Genomic DNA, 17,291 nt, shown 5'->3' with positions numbered 1-17,291 from the left:
GGGCAGAACACTGGGGCCAGTCTGGACCCCAGCTCAAGGCTGACGGGGCTGCTGAATCCTGGGAGGTGGCAGGCCAGGCTCTGCACCCACAGCTGTCCCCTCACCAGTCCCAGCCCCTACAAGCCCTCGTGTCCAGCCTCGTGCTTCCTTCCTTCCCCGCACAGCACCCGAGCCCCACGGCAGGGAGGCGGGGAGGGTGCCCAGGCCCCTGGCACTGACCCCCACGGTCTACCCGCCCATTCCCTCCTGAACAGCTGGCTGAGGCTCTGCCGACTGAACACCACTGGCCGAGAAATGGCATCTGGGACCAGCTGCTGCCAGCGGTTTGGAAGGCCTCCTCCAGGCTGGCTTCCTGGCTTGGAGGGCCAACGTGTCAGCTCTAAGCGTGTGCTGCTCCATGAGCAGCTCCCTGGTGCAGCAGGCTGGCCTCCGGCAAGCTGCCTTCAGTGCAGCCCTGGCTCCAGCGTCCGGCTCTTCACGTCACCAGCCACCCCAGCTCAGCCTCTCCTGGGGCTGAGCCCTGGCCGCTGGGAGCCTCCCCAGCTCCAGCACAGAGCAGGCTGCAGCCACCGCGTTGCTGGGGGCCAACCCTTCCTGCTGCCTGCGTCACGGGGAGCAAACGCCGGTCACAGATGGCGCTGGCTCCTCCCGACAGCCAGCGCCCCCCCCTTGGCCTTGGCTGGGCTTCTCGTGGACCCACACCGTGGACACGGGGCTCCCCCGGGGCTGCTCTGCTCACGGCGTCCTTGGCTTCTGCCAGGAGATGCCCTGGGCTGCGCCTGCCTTCTCCAAATATTTGAAAGAGTAACAGAGAGAGAGAGAGAGAAGAGGTATTCCACCTGCTGGTTCACAAAATGGCTGCAACTGCGGTGGCCGGGTCAGGATGAAGCCAGGAGCCAGAAGCTCCTTTCGGGTCTCCCCCGCAGGCGCAGGGACCCAAACACTGGGGCCATCTCCCACTGCTCTCCCAGGCGCACGGGCAGGGGCTGGATGGGAAGTGGAGCGGCCGTACAGGATGGGATGCTGCCCCCCCCAGGCGAGGCCACGTTGTCCCATGACAGCACAGCCCAGAGCAGCACGCAGTGTGCCCCAGCTCTACCCCAGCCCTCGGAGCAGCGAGGGCCACGGCACACCACCTGCTTCGTCCCTGGGGCCAGGTCCCAGGTGACCAGCCGACGCAGGCCTGGAACGGGCCCGTCTCTGCCGTGCCCACCCCGCTCTCCCTGGGGCGGGGCAACCTGCGGGGTCAGACAGCCAGGCCTGCGACGGGCGCGGTTTTCTTCGTCTTTATTTGTCTACATTCAGCGTAATTCAGATGTCCTGCCTGAAGGATCCAGACATACAAAAACCCCACTCTTTCCCACTGGTTCTTAAAATAAAGTCTTCACTTATAAAACTGAAACACTAAAGCATTAAAATACAGAAAGCTCATGGAACTCACTTCACAAAAGCATGAACAGAGGCCGCGTCCCTTCCGTAACTAGGTAACGACAAACCGAGTTAACACGAACACCAATCGTGATAGACAGAGGGACACTAACTGCAGGAACTCAAAAACTCTACCGGACGAGACTGTAATGGCAACTAACGAACCACTGAAGACGCGCAGTCCCAAACACGGCTAAACACGGCTCACGGCGCGGGGCTCGGGGGGACCCGCGGCACCGCACAGCACGGCAACGTGGACGGGTGGGGCGGGGCCAGGAGGGGCCGGCTGACATGTTAACTGTGATGCATAAAACTCAATCTTCCAATGGGGAGGAAGTGCAGAAGGCAGGGCTCTGCGGCCCAGGGGCTTTATCTGTACTGGTAGTTCATGCTGTGGTCTGCGTTCCGGCCGTAGGCGCCCTGTGAGGACTGGTAGGAGCTGGGGGGGCCGCTGTAGTTCTGGCCGGACCCGGGGGAGTTGTAGTTGGACTGTGACGAGTATCCGCCTGAGAGAGAGAGAAGGGCGTGAGGCCCGGGCCTCGCAGCTGCCGGCCCCAGGAGGGACGCCCGTGTGCCGTCTTGGGGGGCTCCCGCCGCCTTCGCTAAGGACCTTCCAGGCAACACGGCGCTCGGTGGAGTCACCCATGCCCGAGAGGTGGCCGCCCGAGCCCTCTGTCCCCACTGCAGGTCACCCGCAACCCTGTTCTGCAGAGGGTGCCACAGGTCCAGAGCCGCTGACTCCTGCTCTCGGCCTCTCCCAAAGAGCCCAGTGGCGGCCCCGCCCCCAAGCTCTCTGTTCCTGCTCCTCAGAGCACCTGCAGGGCCCCGTGCTGTCCCAGGCCCACCTTGTTTGCCTTGGTATGAGGAGCCTCCCCCAGAACCTCCGCCGTAGCCCCCATGTGAGCCTGGGTTGTAGGACGACCCGCCTGAGCCGTAGCTGTTCCCGCCGCTCCGGCCTCCGCTCCCACTGTAGTCTGGGGAGAGAGGAATGTGCTGTGAGTTAGGGCCGGCCCGTCTGCTTCACTCCAGCACACGCCAGCGCTGCCCTCCTACCTACGCTCCCACCCCGAGCCCTCTGAAACAGGACAGCGTCTACACAGCCTGCGCACCTGCCGTGGCCTCCTCTTCTGCTCTGCCCTCCGTGCAGCCTCCTGACCCCTGCGGGCTACTCCATGGAGAATGCCCACCTGTTCCGCCCCACCAGGCTGGTATGGAGGCCGACACGAAAGCAGCTCGCTCAGGCCTTCGCAGCCACTAAGGTGGCTCTGGCGCTGGCCCCGAGGGTGAGCCGGGACCTAGGGGACCTGCCTAACGCCATGCACAGTCGGCCCTCCCACCTGGTCCCCAGCCAGGGCTCGTGCACAGGCACCCAGGACGCAGAGCTAAGGGGCACGGGCGCCAACTCACTGAATTTGCTCTCGTAGTTGTAGTCGGAGCCGCCCCCGCCCCCGGGCGAGCTGTAGGAGTTGGAGTACGAGGGGTAGTTGCCTTGGCCGTGGCTGTAGCCTTTCTGCTTGCCCTGCGGGGGCCCGTAGTTGCCATACTGGCTCTGGTTGTAGGACTGCTGCTGGCCCTGGTGGGGCTGGTAGCCGGAGCCGTAGGAGGGCTTTTGCTGGCCACCGTGCGGCGGCTTCTTCCCAGGGTGTTTGGGGGGCACTGGTGAGTTGTAGTTGTCACCTTGGTAGTAGGAGCCGTAGCCGGAGGAGCCACCACCACCCCCGCCGCCGCTACCACCAGCGTTCCCAGAATGCCCTCCGTTGCTGTAGAATTGACCTAAACAGGGAGGCAGTGGGTCAGGTGGAGGACAAGGCAGGGCGGGGGGAGGGACGGGAGGGACGGCCGTGGACGTGGCCCTGAAGGCCACTCTGCAGCGCGTGGCCAGAGGCAGAGACGAGGCGGCAGAGCGCAGCAGCAGCTCTGCTGGCGCCACAGCCTGGCTGGGGCCGGCCCAGCCTCGGCTCCACTCACCCATCAGCTGATGACAATGGTCTGTGCCAAGCCGCGGCCGACAGCAGCTTTTGCAGCGGATGTCAACATTACAATGAGATGGGCTCCGAGCAGATGACACGGACGACTGACAGCCACCCAGATGTCCCCAGAGGTGACAGGAAAAGCAAAGCCCCTGAGAAGCAGCAGCGCCCCTCCCCCACTGTGCTGGGAACAGGTTTGGCAGGCACAAGCCTGGAGGCCTCCAAGACCTTCGGCTGCCCTGGGTTCCGACTCAGACAAAGGACAAGCGTGTCTCCCGGTGGCATCTGTGCAAACCCAGCCTCCGGAGCAGACTGGCTTGGGCGGGGCTGGGCTACAGCAGGTGAGCCCCTGGAGCCACTTCCCGGTTCCCAGCACAGCTGCTGGACACAGGTGGGGCTGAGCAAGCCCAGTGAGCGGACAATGTCCCGGCAGGCCCCGCTCTGGGTCACCGGCTGCATCCGAGCTGCCCTGCCAGAGCCTCTGGTGGATCGGGCGAAGGCTGCACACCCACGGCCACACCAGCGGGGGCAGCAGTGAGGCTGGAGGCCGGAGGCCCAGCTGGGCGGCAGACTGGCCCCGGCGCCCTGCCCCCGCCGCCCCACACAGGTGCACGCTAGGTCCAGGGTGGGTGGGAGATCGGGAAGGCTCCCACACAGCCTGCCCTTCGGCCCCATGCCGGGCGACAGATCCCACGGTCAGCTCCCTTCCCTCCCCCACACCACCCCCAGGCCAAACACCAAGGAGAGACGCGGCCCCCAAGGCAAGAAAGCAAACATGCGCGTGCTCAGTGAGGAGTCGGGGAGGATGGGGTCTTCACGCCCCCTCCCACCCAGGACGCCCCGCCCTCCAGCATCCTGCACTGAGCACCCCACCGCCGCCCCGCCCCTGAAGCCGGGAATGAATGAAGACGCAAGTACCCAGGCTTGTTACTTTAACATGTATTGATTAAAAAAAAATAAAGGGGAGGGGAAGTTTTCAACGTCATTCAGGATAACTATTTCCTGGTATAAAAAGACATTATTCTCAAACAATAACTTTCTAAAAAAAAATACATCATGCAATCCAAGTTTTAAAAAGTTTCACTGAATGTTTCAAACTTCTGGGAACAGATCGTGTGGTAACCATGCTGCCCGGTTTGTGCCTGAATAAACGCTCAATCTTGCAAGTCCAACACAGAGGCGGGATTTGTGGCACAGAGCTCTGCTGGGCAGAGGCAAAGCCACCGTGTCCAAGGAGGGTTCCCCCGAGAGAACACGGGGCTCCAGGGAGCCAGGACCACTCCAGGTGCCTCTGCACTCGGGGGAGCAGGTGGCAGCGGCGCACCTGGCACGAGGCCCTGCGGGGGCCAGCTCCCTCTCGGGACTCAGCAGGCTCTGTGCTGGAGCACTTTTAAAGCCTTGCTTAAAAAAAAAAAAAAAAGAGAGAGAGAGACACATGTAGAATTCCATGCATTCGCAGCTGTGAGTAGGACTTGCAACATCTGACGTTGTCTACCCTTTGGAGCCTGTCTCTTGCACTAGTAATGGAAGCACAGAAGTGAGAGCTTGGAGTTCACTCTAGCTGAGCAGCCACGAGTGTCCCATCCCCAGACAAGAGCCCACCCGAGCATTTACAAAAGGCGGGAGGACTCAGCACACAGCACAGTCCCCCACGCGTCCCCAACATGGTACATGCTCATCAACAAAGGACGCCGGCTGCTGTGACTCGGACGTGGTGACTCGCTCGCATCACTGTCAAAGGCATCAACCAGGTTTGGGGATTTGTTAAAAGGTTAAAAATTCATACAAAACCTGCTGTAAATTAAGACAAAGGTAGATTAAAATGTGTCATTGTCTGTCTCTTTAAATAAAGTAATGCTTTCCATAAAAAGCAAAGGTGGGCTTTTGCCTTGATGCTGAACAACGCTGGCTCTAGAATTCTGTGCAATTCTGCACAAAAAATACATTCTCTGAGAAAATTGTTTTCCACTTATGTGAACTTCAATATGACCAAGTTCAAAGGCAAATCACGATAAAAACTGCCATTGTCTTAAATTCTGCAGGCTAAGAGTTTCAGACAAGCTGCGGTGGAAAGCCACGGTTGAGAAACCCAGTGAAGCACAGGGACACGGCACGGACACTGTGGGTTTTGGAGTTGGAGGAAATTGGAGTAAAAAGTTGATTTTGTGTGCAATACTTTTAGACGCTCTAGGAAGACCCAAAATCAAGATAGCCGTAGCAGTCTGTGAAAAAGTCACCTACAAAAGGGGGAGACAGAGCAGAGAGAAGAAATTAGAATTCTTTTGAAAGATGGCACAGAGCGCCACATCTGAAATGCACGTTTTAGATTTCTCTGCTCCTGTACCCCCCAATGAAGGCTCCTTCTCAAGACAAGAGCTGTGCCCTGCAGGGAATGCGCATTCGCAGGCGGGTGCTTCCATGGCTCAAAGCAGAGAAATGTAAAATCCTGGCTCTCACGGCACCTCGTCACGTGAGCGGGCTAATGCTCGCGCACCTCGTCACCGCAGCAAGGGCGGGCCGCTGCGCAGCCCCCCTGCGGCCACCCACTCTAACTCTGTCCCATGAGCTAAGCGTAGCTGCTTCCCAAGTCGAGACAGAGAAACACACACTTACTGTAGCCTGCTGTCGCCGAGTTGCCTCCGTACCCGTAGCTTCCGTACCCGGCGCCTGCAGAACAAGACGACAGGGTCAAGGGCGTTCCAGCACGCGCCCCACTACGCGTGCAGGCTGGGCACAGGGCCGACAGCGCAGGGCAGGTCCTCACCAGCATTCATGTAGCCTCCGTGGTTGGCGCCACCGAATCCTCTGCCTCGCCCTCGCCCGCGGATGTTCCCTCCTCGGCCCCGGCCTCGAAGGTTGGGGGGCGGGGGCACCTCGTTGTGCATGGGGCCTCCCATGCCGAAGCCAGGGTTGTGCGGCTAGACAGGAGAGAGCACAGCCGGGCTGCCGTCACCCCACCGCCCCATGCCCGCGGGCCAACCACTGCCACCGCCCGGGGCTCAAGGGCGCCAGCTCACCTTGGCAGCAAACTTCGGCCCGCCTCTGACAGGGACTGGGGCTCTCTTCTTCTTGTTGGCTTCCAGGGCGAGAGGGGCATCAGGGAAAAGCTTCTCCAGGGCTGCCAGGGCAGCGTAGGCCTTTGCCACCTTTTTGTTGGAGCCAGCACCTTGAAACTTCTGTCCGTCCACCTCCACCTGGGCAGGACACACGGTGCGTGGGGTGAAGCCTCCCCTCACTCGGGGCCCAGGCCTCCCAGGGAGCCGCGGTCCCTGTCACTGACCTCCATGACAAAGCGCTTGTCGTGGCTGCCCCCGGTCTCGGAGATGAGCTCGTACTTGAGGCCACGCCTCTTCTCGTTGAGCTCCATGACGGGGTTCTTGCCATGCTTAGTCAGGATCGGCCCCTGCTGTTTTACGTTCTCAGGGAAAACACAAAAGGAAACCAACACACTCAGCTGTGGGCCCTCCAGCCCCGCTGGGAGCAGCAGGGACACAAGGCCAAGGACGTCCACTCCCCACTTCGTGCCCCCAGCGGCCCCTATCACCCAGTCTCTGCCACGCTGGCAGGACGGCCTGCAGCCCCCACACCTCCTCTGGTGAGCGCCATGTTCTCAGATCCCGCCCAGCACTAAGGCCTTCCCAGGCTGCGGGGCTGCCTGCCTGCTGCCCAGCGGTGACCAAGCGCTCACCTCGGTCGTGGCATCGGTGGGGAAGGCAGCGCTGGGGGTAGAGACGGCTTCAACCACAGGGGGCGGGGCCACCACCGCGGGCTTCGCCTCGGTCTCCTCGGCCGAGTCCTCCCCCTTGCTGGAGTCCCTGCCCTCGGTGCCCGTGGGCAAGCCCATGTCCTGCAACACCTGTGGACACAGAGGAGCCGGGGTGCGCGTGAGGGAGGGCTCGCCGTGCCAGACCCTCCCCCAGGACGACTCAGAGGCTCCCAGGTGGAGCCCAGACCCCTGAGGAGAGCTTTCCTGTGGGTTCCGCAGGCGGCCCCAGTGTCCAGCCACACGTGGGGCCCTCTCTAGGCAGTCCAGCCACGTGTGCCGTGCCAAAGGGTAAAACCCAAAACGTCTCGGGGCTTGTGCGATTCACCCCTTCCCGAGTGGAGACCGTGACACCAAGCACTCACCTTGACAGCCACGTGCAGCTTGGCAGTCTTCTTGGACGGCCCCGAGGCCTCGAAGGAATTGCCATCCACCTCCACGGACATGGTGAAGATGGGCGCGTGCACAGGGCCGGTCTGCGAGACCAGCTTGTACTGCAGCCCCGGCTTCAGCTGGTTCAGCCGCATCAGTGCGTTCATGGCCTGCGGGGGCTCGGCCTTCTCCTCTGGAGTGCGAGCACCGAGAGGGCTCCGGGTTAGCATTCTCCGGGCGACACCCCCCCTGCGCGGCACACTGCGTGCGCCAGCCACCATCAAGGTCTAGCCTGGCTGTCTGGGGCACACACCCCACTGAATGCTTTACATTTGCAGCCAATGCACGTCAGAGAAAAGCAGGCATCTCCCAGCCTGAGGTCGAACCCTAACTCGTGCCAGGTGGATGGCCACAGAAGGTGGACAGCCACAGAAGCCACGCGGCCGCCAGTGCCTGCACCCTCCCAAGCGCGCTCCTGCGCTGCAGACCCCGCCCAGCACCCCTGCGCTCACCCCAATGCCCCTGGCGGGCTGTCTGGAGGCTCCAGCAGGGAGCACAGCTCCGCCCCACCTTCGACATCTGGCAGTGAGGGGAAAGGGGCCGCCGGCCCAGACGACCAGGTCCACCCCGGCCACCAGAGTGGGGCCACAGACACAGCAGCCTGAGCCCAGCCCCACCCGTACCTTTCTTCTGAATCTTCTTTTTCTTTTTGCTGGGCGACTTCTCCTCCCCGTCCTCCTCCATCGGGCGCTTCATGGGGGTGACGGCATAGGTGGTGCTGGGGGGGATTTGAACTGAAACGAGACCGGGACAGAAGCAGCTGAGACACGCGGGCGACTGCAGGCCCCGAGCCCCGGCCTCCTGGCACCTGCCGCATGCTTACCGATGTAGTCCACGGGGTTTTCGTTCTTTGGTTTCTTGGGCATCTTGGAAGGCAGGGGGTCCATGCCCAGGACTTTATGGAGCTGGCCGAACGCTGCAAGCCGCAGTGCATGCTGGAGAAGGGGAAGAGGAGTCTGACCCAGCTGCCCAGCGCCCACGGCTAAGCTGTGTGTGCTCACTAATGCCTTCTGAGAAGGGGAGGGAGCTCTGGGTGCTGCTAATGGTCTCCCCCACAACAGCAAGGGGTCCCCCAACAGCCAGGGGCGGGCCTGACTGCTCGGGTCCAGCCTTGCTGTGGGGGCAGGCCAGCCTGTGACCACCCCCCTCGAGAGGAATACAGGAGACCCCAACCTGGGGACTGGTTGCCACACGGAGCCAGGTGGTGGGCCTGCCAGGGAAGGAGCCCTGGGCCAGTTGCAAACACATCGCCCCGTTGTGCTCGGGTCTGAAAACAGCACGTGAGCAGGCTGAGGGGCAGACGACGACCACACGTGGCGCCAAGGGAAAGAAGCCAGGTTGGGGCTCCCTGTATCAGACACGATCCCTTCGCCTTCAGTCCCCGGCCTGAGCCTACGAGCCCAGGGGCTACCCTGAGAATAGCCAGTCAGGAGCTGGCAGCCAGTGAGTGCAGACTGGGTAAGGGCTCACGGCGGCAGTGGCGACGACTATACCTGCGCACTCTGTGTGATATCTTCCCGTTGCTGTCTGTCTAGATGCCCAATAGCATCAGTGGCTTCTTTTTCACAAGGGTCATAAATGCCAGAACCATCTGAAGGCAGGAAACAAGGAAGATATGCAGAGGATTATCTGTTAGCATCTCGGAAGAGTTGTGCTGGCTGAGGGAACCAGGTGCGTGCGTCCCCCCGCGCCCCATCCACACCCAGCTCTGGAAAACACACCGAGCTCGGTGACCCACTCGGCGTCCAGCCCTTGACAGAAATAATCCACATGTGTCTCAGAGCAACAAAGTCACGTGGGAGTGGGTCACCACTGCCCCCGGATCCGCCCTCCGAATCTCGGCTGCGGACCCGGCACAGGGCTGGATATGATGGTGCAGAGGGTGGTCACGTGCTTCGGCCCTAGGGGTGACGGGAGCTGCTGCTGCCCTAACCCAGTCAGTGGACCAGCGAGGGGCGGCCTCAGGGCCTCAGTCCCTGTCTCTCCCTGTAACCTGCAAAGCACAAGGCCCCAACCTGGCATTACGATGCCTGACGCCAGGCACTCCAGCACCCTCCGCAGGGCCTCGCCGGCACCCATGGGTCTGTTGGCTGTGCCGATGGACTTCTCGCACAGGAGCTCCAGAGGCTGCAAGGCAAAGAAGGACAGTGAGGTGCCGCATGGGCGTGGGGGGTAGGGGGTGGGGTGGGGCTGGGAGAGCAGTGACAAGTGAGCCCGTGTGCTGGGGGCAGAGGCACTGGTCCCTGGGCGTCCAGTCACGTTCAAGTCCAAGCCTTGGGACGAGGCTGAAGCCGGGACACCCAAGGAGGTGATGGGCAGGGCCAGACACAAGATCATTCAGGCCCACAGGCCACGTTGAGGTCACAACGGAGGTACTTATATTTGACATGTAGCCATGTTAATCCACACTAATCGCTCCTAAGGCTGTCTGCCTTCTCCCACCCTCACCCCTCACAGGGTCCTTGTCTCACTGCTGTCCCCACCCACAGCATGGACCACAAGCTGCCCAGCCAGGGTCACACAGGACACAGCCTGCGGGGCCAAGTTTCCTGGGTGTGGGACTGGAGGTCCTGCATCCCTCCCCAGAGGCCACAGCTGCCTTACCCATCCTCTGAGAGGACCCCAGGTGGGCACACGGGTGCACAGGTCCCTCAGGACCCGGATGACAATGACACAGGACTTCAGCCCGTTGGCTCTGGCCTGAAGGGAGGAAGCACAGACGGCTTGACACCAAGGCACCGCCCAAGACCCACAGCAAGGTGAACAACACATCTCTCAGGGCTGCTGTGGCCAGCACTCGTGACCACCCAGTGTGTGGTTGCAGTGACAAGCCACCCGCACGCGGGAGAAGGTGCTACTCTTAAGGCAAAGCAGCAGCAGCCCACCTGCTCGGGCACAAGCCTGCCGGGAAGGGGGGGGGGTCACATCTGCTCAGGCGCCGAGTGCCGGCACGGCCACCGTCCATGGTAAAGGAACATTAAGGTAACAGGGAGCAGAGTTAAGACTGAGGAGTGCTCTATGGAAAGACAAAGAGAAGAACAAAATGCAAACCTGGAACCACTTGGCGTGGCGGAGGGACGCCAAGGCAGCAAGGCATTTCTGCCTGTCCAGAACGTCCGGGGGGTCGTTGACTGCTAGCGTTTCTATTCGTGGGCGGAATAAGAAGACAAGGCACAGTTTGACCAAGGGGTTTCTGTCAGGTGGAAAGGGGGTGTGGCAGCTGACTGTCCCCCACCCCGACCAGGGACAGACACACCAGCGTGTGTTCAACTCTGCCCTGAGGGGAAAGCACAAAAATCGGAGGCCCCTCCACAAGCCGAAACACAACCCCAAACAAAGGTGGGGGGCTGTGCTGAAAGCTGGGAGCTCCCGGGGAGGGAACGCCAGGTGGAGTCTGGCTTCTAGCAGACTGCTCCTTGCTTCCTCCCCAGCATTAGCTATGCTAACATTTTCAACAGGAAAAAAACCAAAAGGTACGTAGAGGGGAGTGGAAATGCACTCCCTCCGTTTCCCACGGCAGCCGAGCCAAGGTGTCTGCGGCAAAGGGGCCACCTCCGCCCACCAGGCGGGCCTGCCCTAGCCCAGCCCTTGACAGAGAGAGTCCTGTTGGTCAAAGGTCCAGCGCCCCTAACGGTCAACTAGGAGGGCTACAGCAGTGGAGTCGGGCCTGGGATCCGCCGGCGCGAGGTCGGCCTATGCTGTGGCACAACCGAGCACTTCAACTCCCTGCGCAGGCCTGGGAAGCCACACCAGGGGATGCCACCGAGGTGCAGAGATCCGGCGCAAAAACAGGACACCTGCTTGCGACTCTACCCAGGACTCCAGGCTCTGCGTTCCAGCTCGCGCTGGCAGAAGCGCCCAGGGAGAGGATAGAGGAGGCCGCCCTCGGTTCTGTCGCAGCACAGCCGCTTGCGTGGCTCCTGTAGCTCACGCAGACGCTGTCGGGTGGTCTCCAGCCAAGGAAAAACCCCAGCGTCGCCAGGGACACACTTCATCACGGCCAGAAAACTACGTTCAAGTGCTTATGCTTGAGAACATTCAAGATTAAAGCATCAAGAATGGTGCGGACCCTGTGCAAAGTGCTACTTACTCCCAGGGAGATGTGACCTGACAATCAGGTGGTGAAACCTCTTCAGCCTGTAAGCAAAGCGTTCTAAAACTGAACAGCACATCAGAAGCGAGGAAACACCAGGTTTTCAAAGTCCTGCTGGCCTCCCTCGGCCCCCCTACCTCCAGCTAATACTTTCTCCATCTCTTCTCTGACCACGGGGGAAGTCAGGTGGATGGTCAAGGACAATGGAGGCTCTTTTGTGTTTTTTATCACAATTGCAGCATCGTCCACAGACTGCAGGATTTCATACTTGTCTTCTGTCACGGCCTGGAAAGGAAAAGGCAACGTTCAGCACCCCGCTCTGCACGGCTCCGCCAGCTCCCGGGGCAGACACGCACCTCCGGGGTGGGGGGGTGCGCCCCACAGGGGAGCCACGCCTGGCCTGGCAGGGCAGCCCCCTAGCCAGCCAAGTCTGGCTCTGGATACTCTAACGCAAAATGACTTCCAAGGAAAGCTCTGCAATGCCACGGGGACGGGTCTGTGACTGGGGACTGGACCGGAGGGACTTCTTCCATCACTTTATAGTTGCTCCCTCTGGATCAATCAATTTCATGAAGCCTGAAGGAGGCAGGCACTGTCCTAGAGGTTAAGACACAGTGTCCACAGAGGGCCTGGCTCCAGCCTCCTGCTAGTGGAGGCGTGGAGGCAGTGAGAATGAATCAAGTGGCCTGGATTCCTGCCACTCACGGAGATCGGGACTCAATTCCCAGCTCCCAGCTGCAGGCCCTGCTGGGCTGCTGCAGGCGTCTGGGACGTGACCCAACGGATGAGTTGCTCTCTCTCCAACAGCAAAATAAATACACGAATAAAAGCTAGCTCAAACTTGGCAATTTGTAAAATGCACTTAATGAGTGCGAGAGTGGCCAGAGCGTGCACCAGATGCCATGAAGGCAGCACGGCGCTCACCAGAGCGGGTGTCCAGCCCCCAGCAGTTCCCCGCTGGTCTGAGCGCCCACTGGACATGCATGGTGAAGTCTGCCTGTCCGGGCCAGGCGGAGCACGTGCTTGCTACAAACACATCTACGGTGGCCACGGCAGTCTGCCTGCTGTGTTCTTCGTACCCACTAAGACTTGAAAAAGGAAACCAAAGCGTTGCTTATTTTTTGTTGGGAGACACAAGCTAAACGTCACATTGTGGAGCAGTCGATCAAACGGAAAATCTGTATCAGGATCTCCGACCTCTGCATGGCCGGCTCGGGCTGGGTAATTTGTGGATGAGGGCCCCTGTTTTGGGAGTCCCAGGCACCGTGCAGCACGCGTGCCCCGCCAGGCGCTGGCAGCATGGCACTCCCGCCGGTCTCTGGACACAGCCAATGTCCCATCAGGGGGAATGACTCTGGCAAAATCGCTAATCTAAGTTGATACCAATATTCTATCTTTAAAGAAATATCTCTTTATAAGTTTTTTTCTTTAACAATATTCATACCAACTTACTTCACTGACTTTATACATAAAAGAAATATTGTCAGAAAGAAAAACGCGAGGGCTTCCGCAGAAACACTCGACATCACTTTCTGTGCACGTTTCGATTGTCTGTCCGGAACCCTACATCCCCAGCTCGCCAAGTCCCATGTGACAGAATTTACTTCTGCACGTGGCCACGCGCTGTCTCCTGTCCAGGAGTGAGGCCTGTGTTCTTTGCTTATCCTGGACCCCGGGTGACCACATCCCAAGGACACAGCAGCACAGCTGGGATGCACAGAGGTTCTGTTGCCTCTGAATCTTCAGGCTGGAGCGTGGGGGCACCAACGCAGCTGGCCTGCACTCAGCGCCATGGTCCCTAACACTCAGACAGCACAGGCGCCAACTCTCCTGGCCCAGGGTCTGCTGCCGCGAACACTCAGCACGTGCCAGAGGCCACCACCTACACAGCACTTCATAATGAAATCTGTCTGTGCACGTCTGGCTCAGGGAAGAACATCTATCCACCCAACAGAGCAAAGCTCCTGTCCACCGGTCCACACCGGCTGGTGGCACATCTGGATGCCAGAGGCAGCTGGCTGCTTCCCACAGACCCTCAGTGGCCGTGGCATCCTGCCAGTCACCGACGGAGCGACACATGCACCGCACACGCAAGAGCAGCCTGCCTCCCGGCGCACAGCACCGACAAGGCCTCTGGGCCCCCTCCCCACATCCTGACAAGCAACCCCGCCCCGCCCGCGCCTCCGACACTCACAGCGAGCTGGATGGCCAGGTTGTCCGCCACCTTGTCCAGGAGGGCAGCCGTGGGCTTCTCCTTACAGAGCAGCACCAGCTCCAGATCCAGGTCCCCCTTGAGCAAGAGACCCTTGGCTACAAGGCCGACCCGCATGACGCCCCGCAGGGTTCTGGTCATGTGCTCCGTCTTCTGCTCCCTGTGGGGTGGGGCAAAGCACAGCTCCATGAGGGGTCAGCCGGACAAGCCGGAGCCCCAGGACGAAGAGGCTGGTCTCTAGGGAGAGCTCTGGTCTCCAGAGACAAGACAGCCCACTCCCACCTCAGACCTACCCAGCCCCTTCTTTGTTCTCGTCCTCAGCCGGCACGTCCACGTTGTCGGCCTCGGCCTGGTCGCCGCTGCCTTTCTCCTGCTCGTCGATCCAGTCAGACACAGCTTTGAGGGCCCGCTCGGCGTGGGACACCATGTTCTGCACAGCCTCCAGCTCCTCTTGTGTCGGGTAAACCGAAGAGTGCTTCGCCATCACATGGCGATCATCGTTCACAAAAATTCGCATTGGGCGCTGGAAATGTGAAAACTAAGCTAAAAATGATGGAAAAGAGACCAGGCAGCCACCCACCGTGTATCTTTTAAGCTACAAAATTGCAAGTTGTACTCTATCATCCATGTGACAGTAAGATGATCTGAACACAAGGAGACTGGGGCCCGCCCGCTCTGTGGCTCGAGACTACAGCAGATCCCATGGAGGGACCTGCCACTGTGGACAGGACCCACTGCACACGTTTTCCTCTACATACATATGTATGATAAACTGGGCACAGTAAGCGATTAACTACAGCTGCAAACCAAGTAGAGGAACTGTAGGGAGGCAGTGCAGTGCAGCTTAGACGAGTATCTCCAGTGAGACAGAGCTGAAAGGCGCAGGCGCGGGCAGGCCGTGCAGTGTGAATGCATGAATGGTTATCTGTGGAGTCTCCTGTGGCGTTCGTGGATCCCGGTCGTGACACTACAGGAAGCCACAGTGTGGATAAGCAGAACTACTGTGTCTGCCCTGTTCTTATTCATATTACCTTCTAATTTGAATAGCCTAACGAAAACCAACATAACCAAATGCTTTGGGTAAATGCTACCAGCACAAAGAATGAAGAAATAAAATACCATCTGTGATTTAAAAAAAAACAACTTTCTTACCATTTTCACTTCTTTTTCTGTAGTGTCTGGAAATCAAGCTTTGCTTTTCAGATTGTAACAGAGTCCCCTGGTGTTACCAACACTTCAACTATCTACAAGACCAGAAAATCCTTTTAGTTTCACATATTTCTTAGACACGATGACTTCCGACTAGATACTCCCCGGTACCCGTGACACGGTGCTGCCTGCAGAAGGGCTGTGAGCACACCAGGACTTGTCTATTTCCAAGGGAGCACTGCTGGGCCAACACCTCTGAGCAGGCATTTGTGAAATTCCTTTAAAACGAACATGGTTGGTTCCAGGAAGCCAGGCCCACACTCAGTTTTTACCTTCTATACCTTTCATCTTTTCATAAAGTGTATCAAGTTTTACACAGATTAAAAAAAGAAAGCAAGCAAGCATCCAAACACTGCTACAGGTAGCAATGTTCATAAACCTTGGAGCCTGGCACAGGCCTTACGGCAGAGGTTGAGCCACCGCTCAGAACGCCAGCACCCAACGCCAGAGTGCTAGCCTGAGTCCTGGCCACTGCACTGGCAAGCCGGCTTCCCACTACTGCAGTCTGGGAGGCAGCTGGTGACAGCACCCACGTGGGAGGCCCAGAGCGAGCTCCCAGCTCCTGGCTTTTGCCTGGTCCAGCCCTGCTGCTGCAGGCGTTTGAGGAGTGAGTGAATCCGAGAACGTAGGCTGTCTTTCAAACAAATAAAAGCACTTGCAGACAATGCCCAAACTCCGTCGAGCAGGAGGCAAGAGCCTTCTGCGAAGCCAGCACCTGACCGCCAGGCAGACACAGCAGCCACAGCCCACGGACACTCCTTGTGACCCACCCCTGGCGAGCAGGAGACTCAGGGAGTGACAGACAGGACCAAAGTGGCTGCAACTGTAATTCTGGTCTCTAACTGACACGCTGACTACAGCCCACTTGATTCCCACTCTGCGCAAGCACTCTGGTCCATACTGAAACCTTCCAAAGAGCCAGACAGCACAATTCGTCAGCCGATCACGAAACAGGCTACCCCACCCCCACCGCCCACCGCGGGCTCAAACCCCGGAAAGGCACAGGCTCTGAGGACTACCTGACATGACTGGCCAAAACTGGAAGTAGTTCCCACGGGCCCCAGGCTTAGCCAACAACTCTAACTGTGCACGGTAGGTAAAGATGCAAGGTTCGCTCTTTTTTTTTTTTTTTTGACAGGCAGAGTGGACAGAGAGAAAGGTCTTCCTTTACCGTTGGTTCACCCTCCAATGGCCGCTGCGGCCGGCGCGCCAAGGTTTGCTCTTAAGATCTACAGGTCGGGGCTGGCACAGCCGCCAGCAGTGCTGGCATCCATATGGAAGCTGGTTCAAGTCCCAGCTGCTCCACTTCTGCTCCACATCTCTGCTGTGGCCTGGGAAAGCAGAAGATGGCCCAAGCATGGCACCAGCATGGGAAGACCTGGAGGAAGCTCCTGCTCCTGGCTCCAGAGAGGCACAGCTCCCGCCACTGTGGCCAATTGGGGAGTGAACCAGCGGGCGGATGCTTTCCATGGAGCTTTTTTCTTGCACCTGCAACTTGGAAGCATCACAGCTACCCTCCATGGGAACTCTGAAAATTAAACTAGTCCCGAGGAGAGCCCGTGGCACAAACCCCACAGACCCTTAAAAATCTACCAACGTTGGGGCCAGAACTGTGGCCCAGTGGATTAAGCCACTTCAAGGTTAGCATCCCATATGAGCACCAGTTTTGAGTCTCAGCTGCTCCACTTCTAATCCAAGTCCCTGCTATTGCACCTGGGAAAGCGGCAGAGGATGGCCCAAGGCCATCCTGGTGGGAGATCCGAGTGGAATTCCTGGCTCAGGGCCTTGGCCCTTTGGGGAATGAACCAGCAGACAGAAAATCTCCAACCTTTTCAAATAAATTAAAATCTTAAAAAAAAAAATTGGTGCCAACCACGAGCCCCAAGAGGATCCGCAGGACCAGGCTGCTGTGAGGCTACTTACAGAGTGACCTGACGTACAGGCCAACGCACGTCCCTGCCCAGAGGAACCACGGTGCAGTGCCGCTAGGTTCGCACCATGCTGTGGCTGGGTCTGAAAACGGCGTCCATCTGTGGGATGCGTGTCTCAGGTACAGCAATGCCTGAAACCCTACACCTGGTGTTTGCTCTAAAACCCTCCGGTGAGGGGAGGGGAAGAGCAGGAAACCAGATCAGCCGTGTGGGATCCATGTGGCTCCAGCCGCCTTGGGCACTCTCACAGAGT

The 17,291-nt window shown here is 59.3% G+C and overlaps 1 protein-coding gene across 5 annotated transcripts in view; it reads right to left on the bottom strand.

The window, feature by feature from the left end:
* Nucleotides 1–1,271: 1,271 nt before the first annotated feature.
* Nucleotides 1,272–17,291, bottom strand: part of ILF3 (interleukin enhancer binding factor 3) — a 28,828-nt gene continuing 12,808 nt past the window's right edge. Inside the window, exons 2-20 of one of the 5 annotated variants that reach the window (XM_062179463.1) lie at nt 15,051–15,142; nt 14,192–14,436; nt 13,881–14,058; nt 11,824–11,971; nt 10,645–10,736; nt 10,198–10,293; nt 9,609–9,720; nt 9,087–9,184; nt 8,417–8,528; nt 8,217–8,327; nt 7,527–7,726; nt 7,087–7,254; nt 6,679–6,816; nt 6,416–6,592; nt 6,163–6,316; nt 6,012–6,065; nt 2,836–3,201; nt 2,274–2,402; nt 1,272–1,934 (exon numbers count right to left, since the gene is read on the bottom strand). In XM_062179463.1, the coding sequence (XP_062035447.1) occupies nt 1,798–1,934; nt 2,274–2,402; nt 2,836–3,201; nt 6,012–6,065; nt 6,163–6,316; nt 6,416–6,592; nt 6,679–6,816; nt 7,087–7,254; nt 7,527–7,726; nt 8,217–8,327; nt 8,417–8,528; nt 9,087–9,184; nt 9,609–9,720; nt 10,198–10,293; nt 10,645–10,736; nt 11,824–11,971; nt 13,881–14,058; nt 14,192–14,436; nt 15,051–15,053 (2,718 nt within the window). In that variant the 5' untranslated portion in view covers nt 15,054–15,142 and the 3' untranslated portion in view covers nt 1,272–1,797. Of the gene's footprint in view, nt 1,935–2,273; nt 2,403–2,835; nt 3,202–4,323; nt 5,636–6,011; nt 6,066–6,162; nt 6,317–6,415; nt 6,593–6,678; nt 6,817–7,086; nt 7,255–7,526; nt 7,727–8,216; nt 8,328–8,416; nt 8,529–9,086; nt 9,185–9,608; nt 9,721–10,197; nt 10,294–10,644; nt 10,737–11,823; nt 11,972–13,880; nt 14,059–14,191; nt 14,437–15,050; nt 15,143–17,291 lie in introns of those variants that run through there. The other 4 variants (XM_062179465.1, XM_062179466.1, XM_062179467.1 and 1 more) reach the window with 4 other exon arrangements.

This window comes from Lepus europaeus, chromosome 20 (assembly GCF_033115175.1).
Source record: "Lepus europaeus isolate LE1 chromosome 20, mLepTim1.pri, whole genome shotgun sequence".
Lineage (NCBI taxonomy): Eukaryota > Metazoa > Chordata > Mammalia > Lagomorpha > Leporidae > Lepus > Lepus europaeus.
The sequence above is the reverse complement of the archived record's forward strand: the minus strand, read 5'-3'. Positions and strand labels throughout refer to the sequence as shown.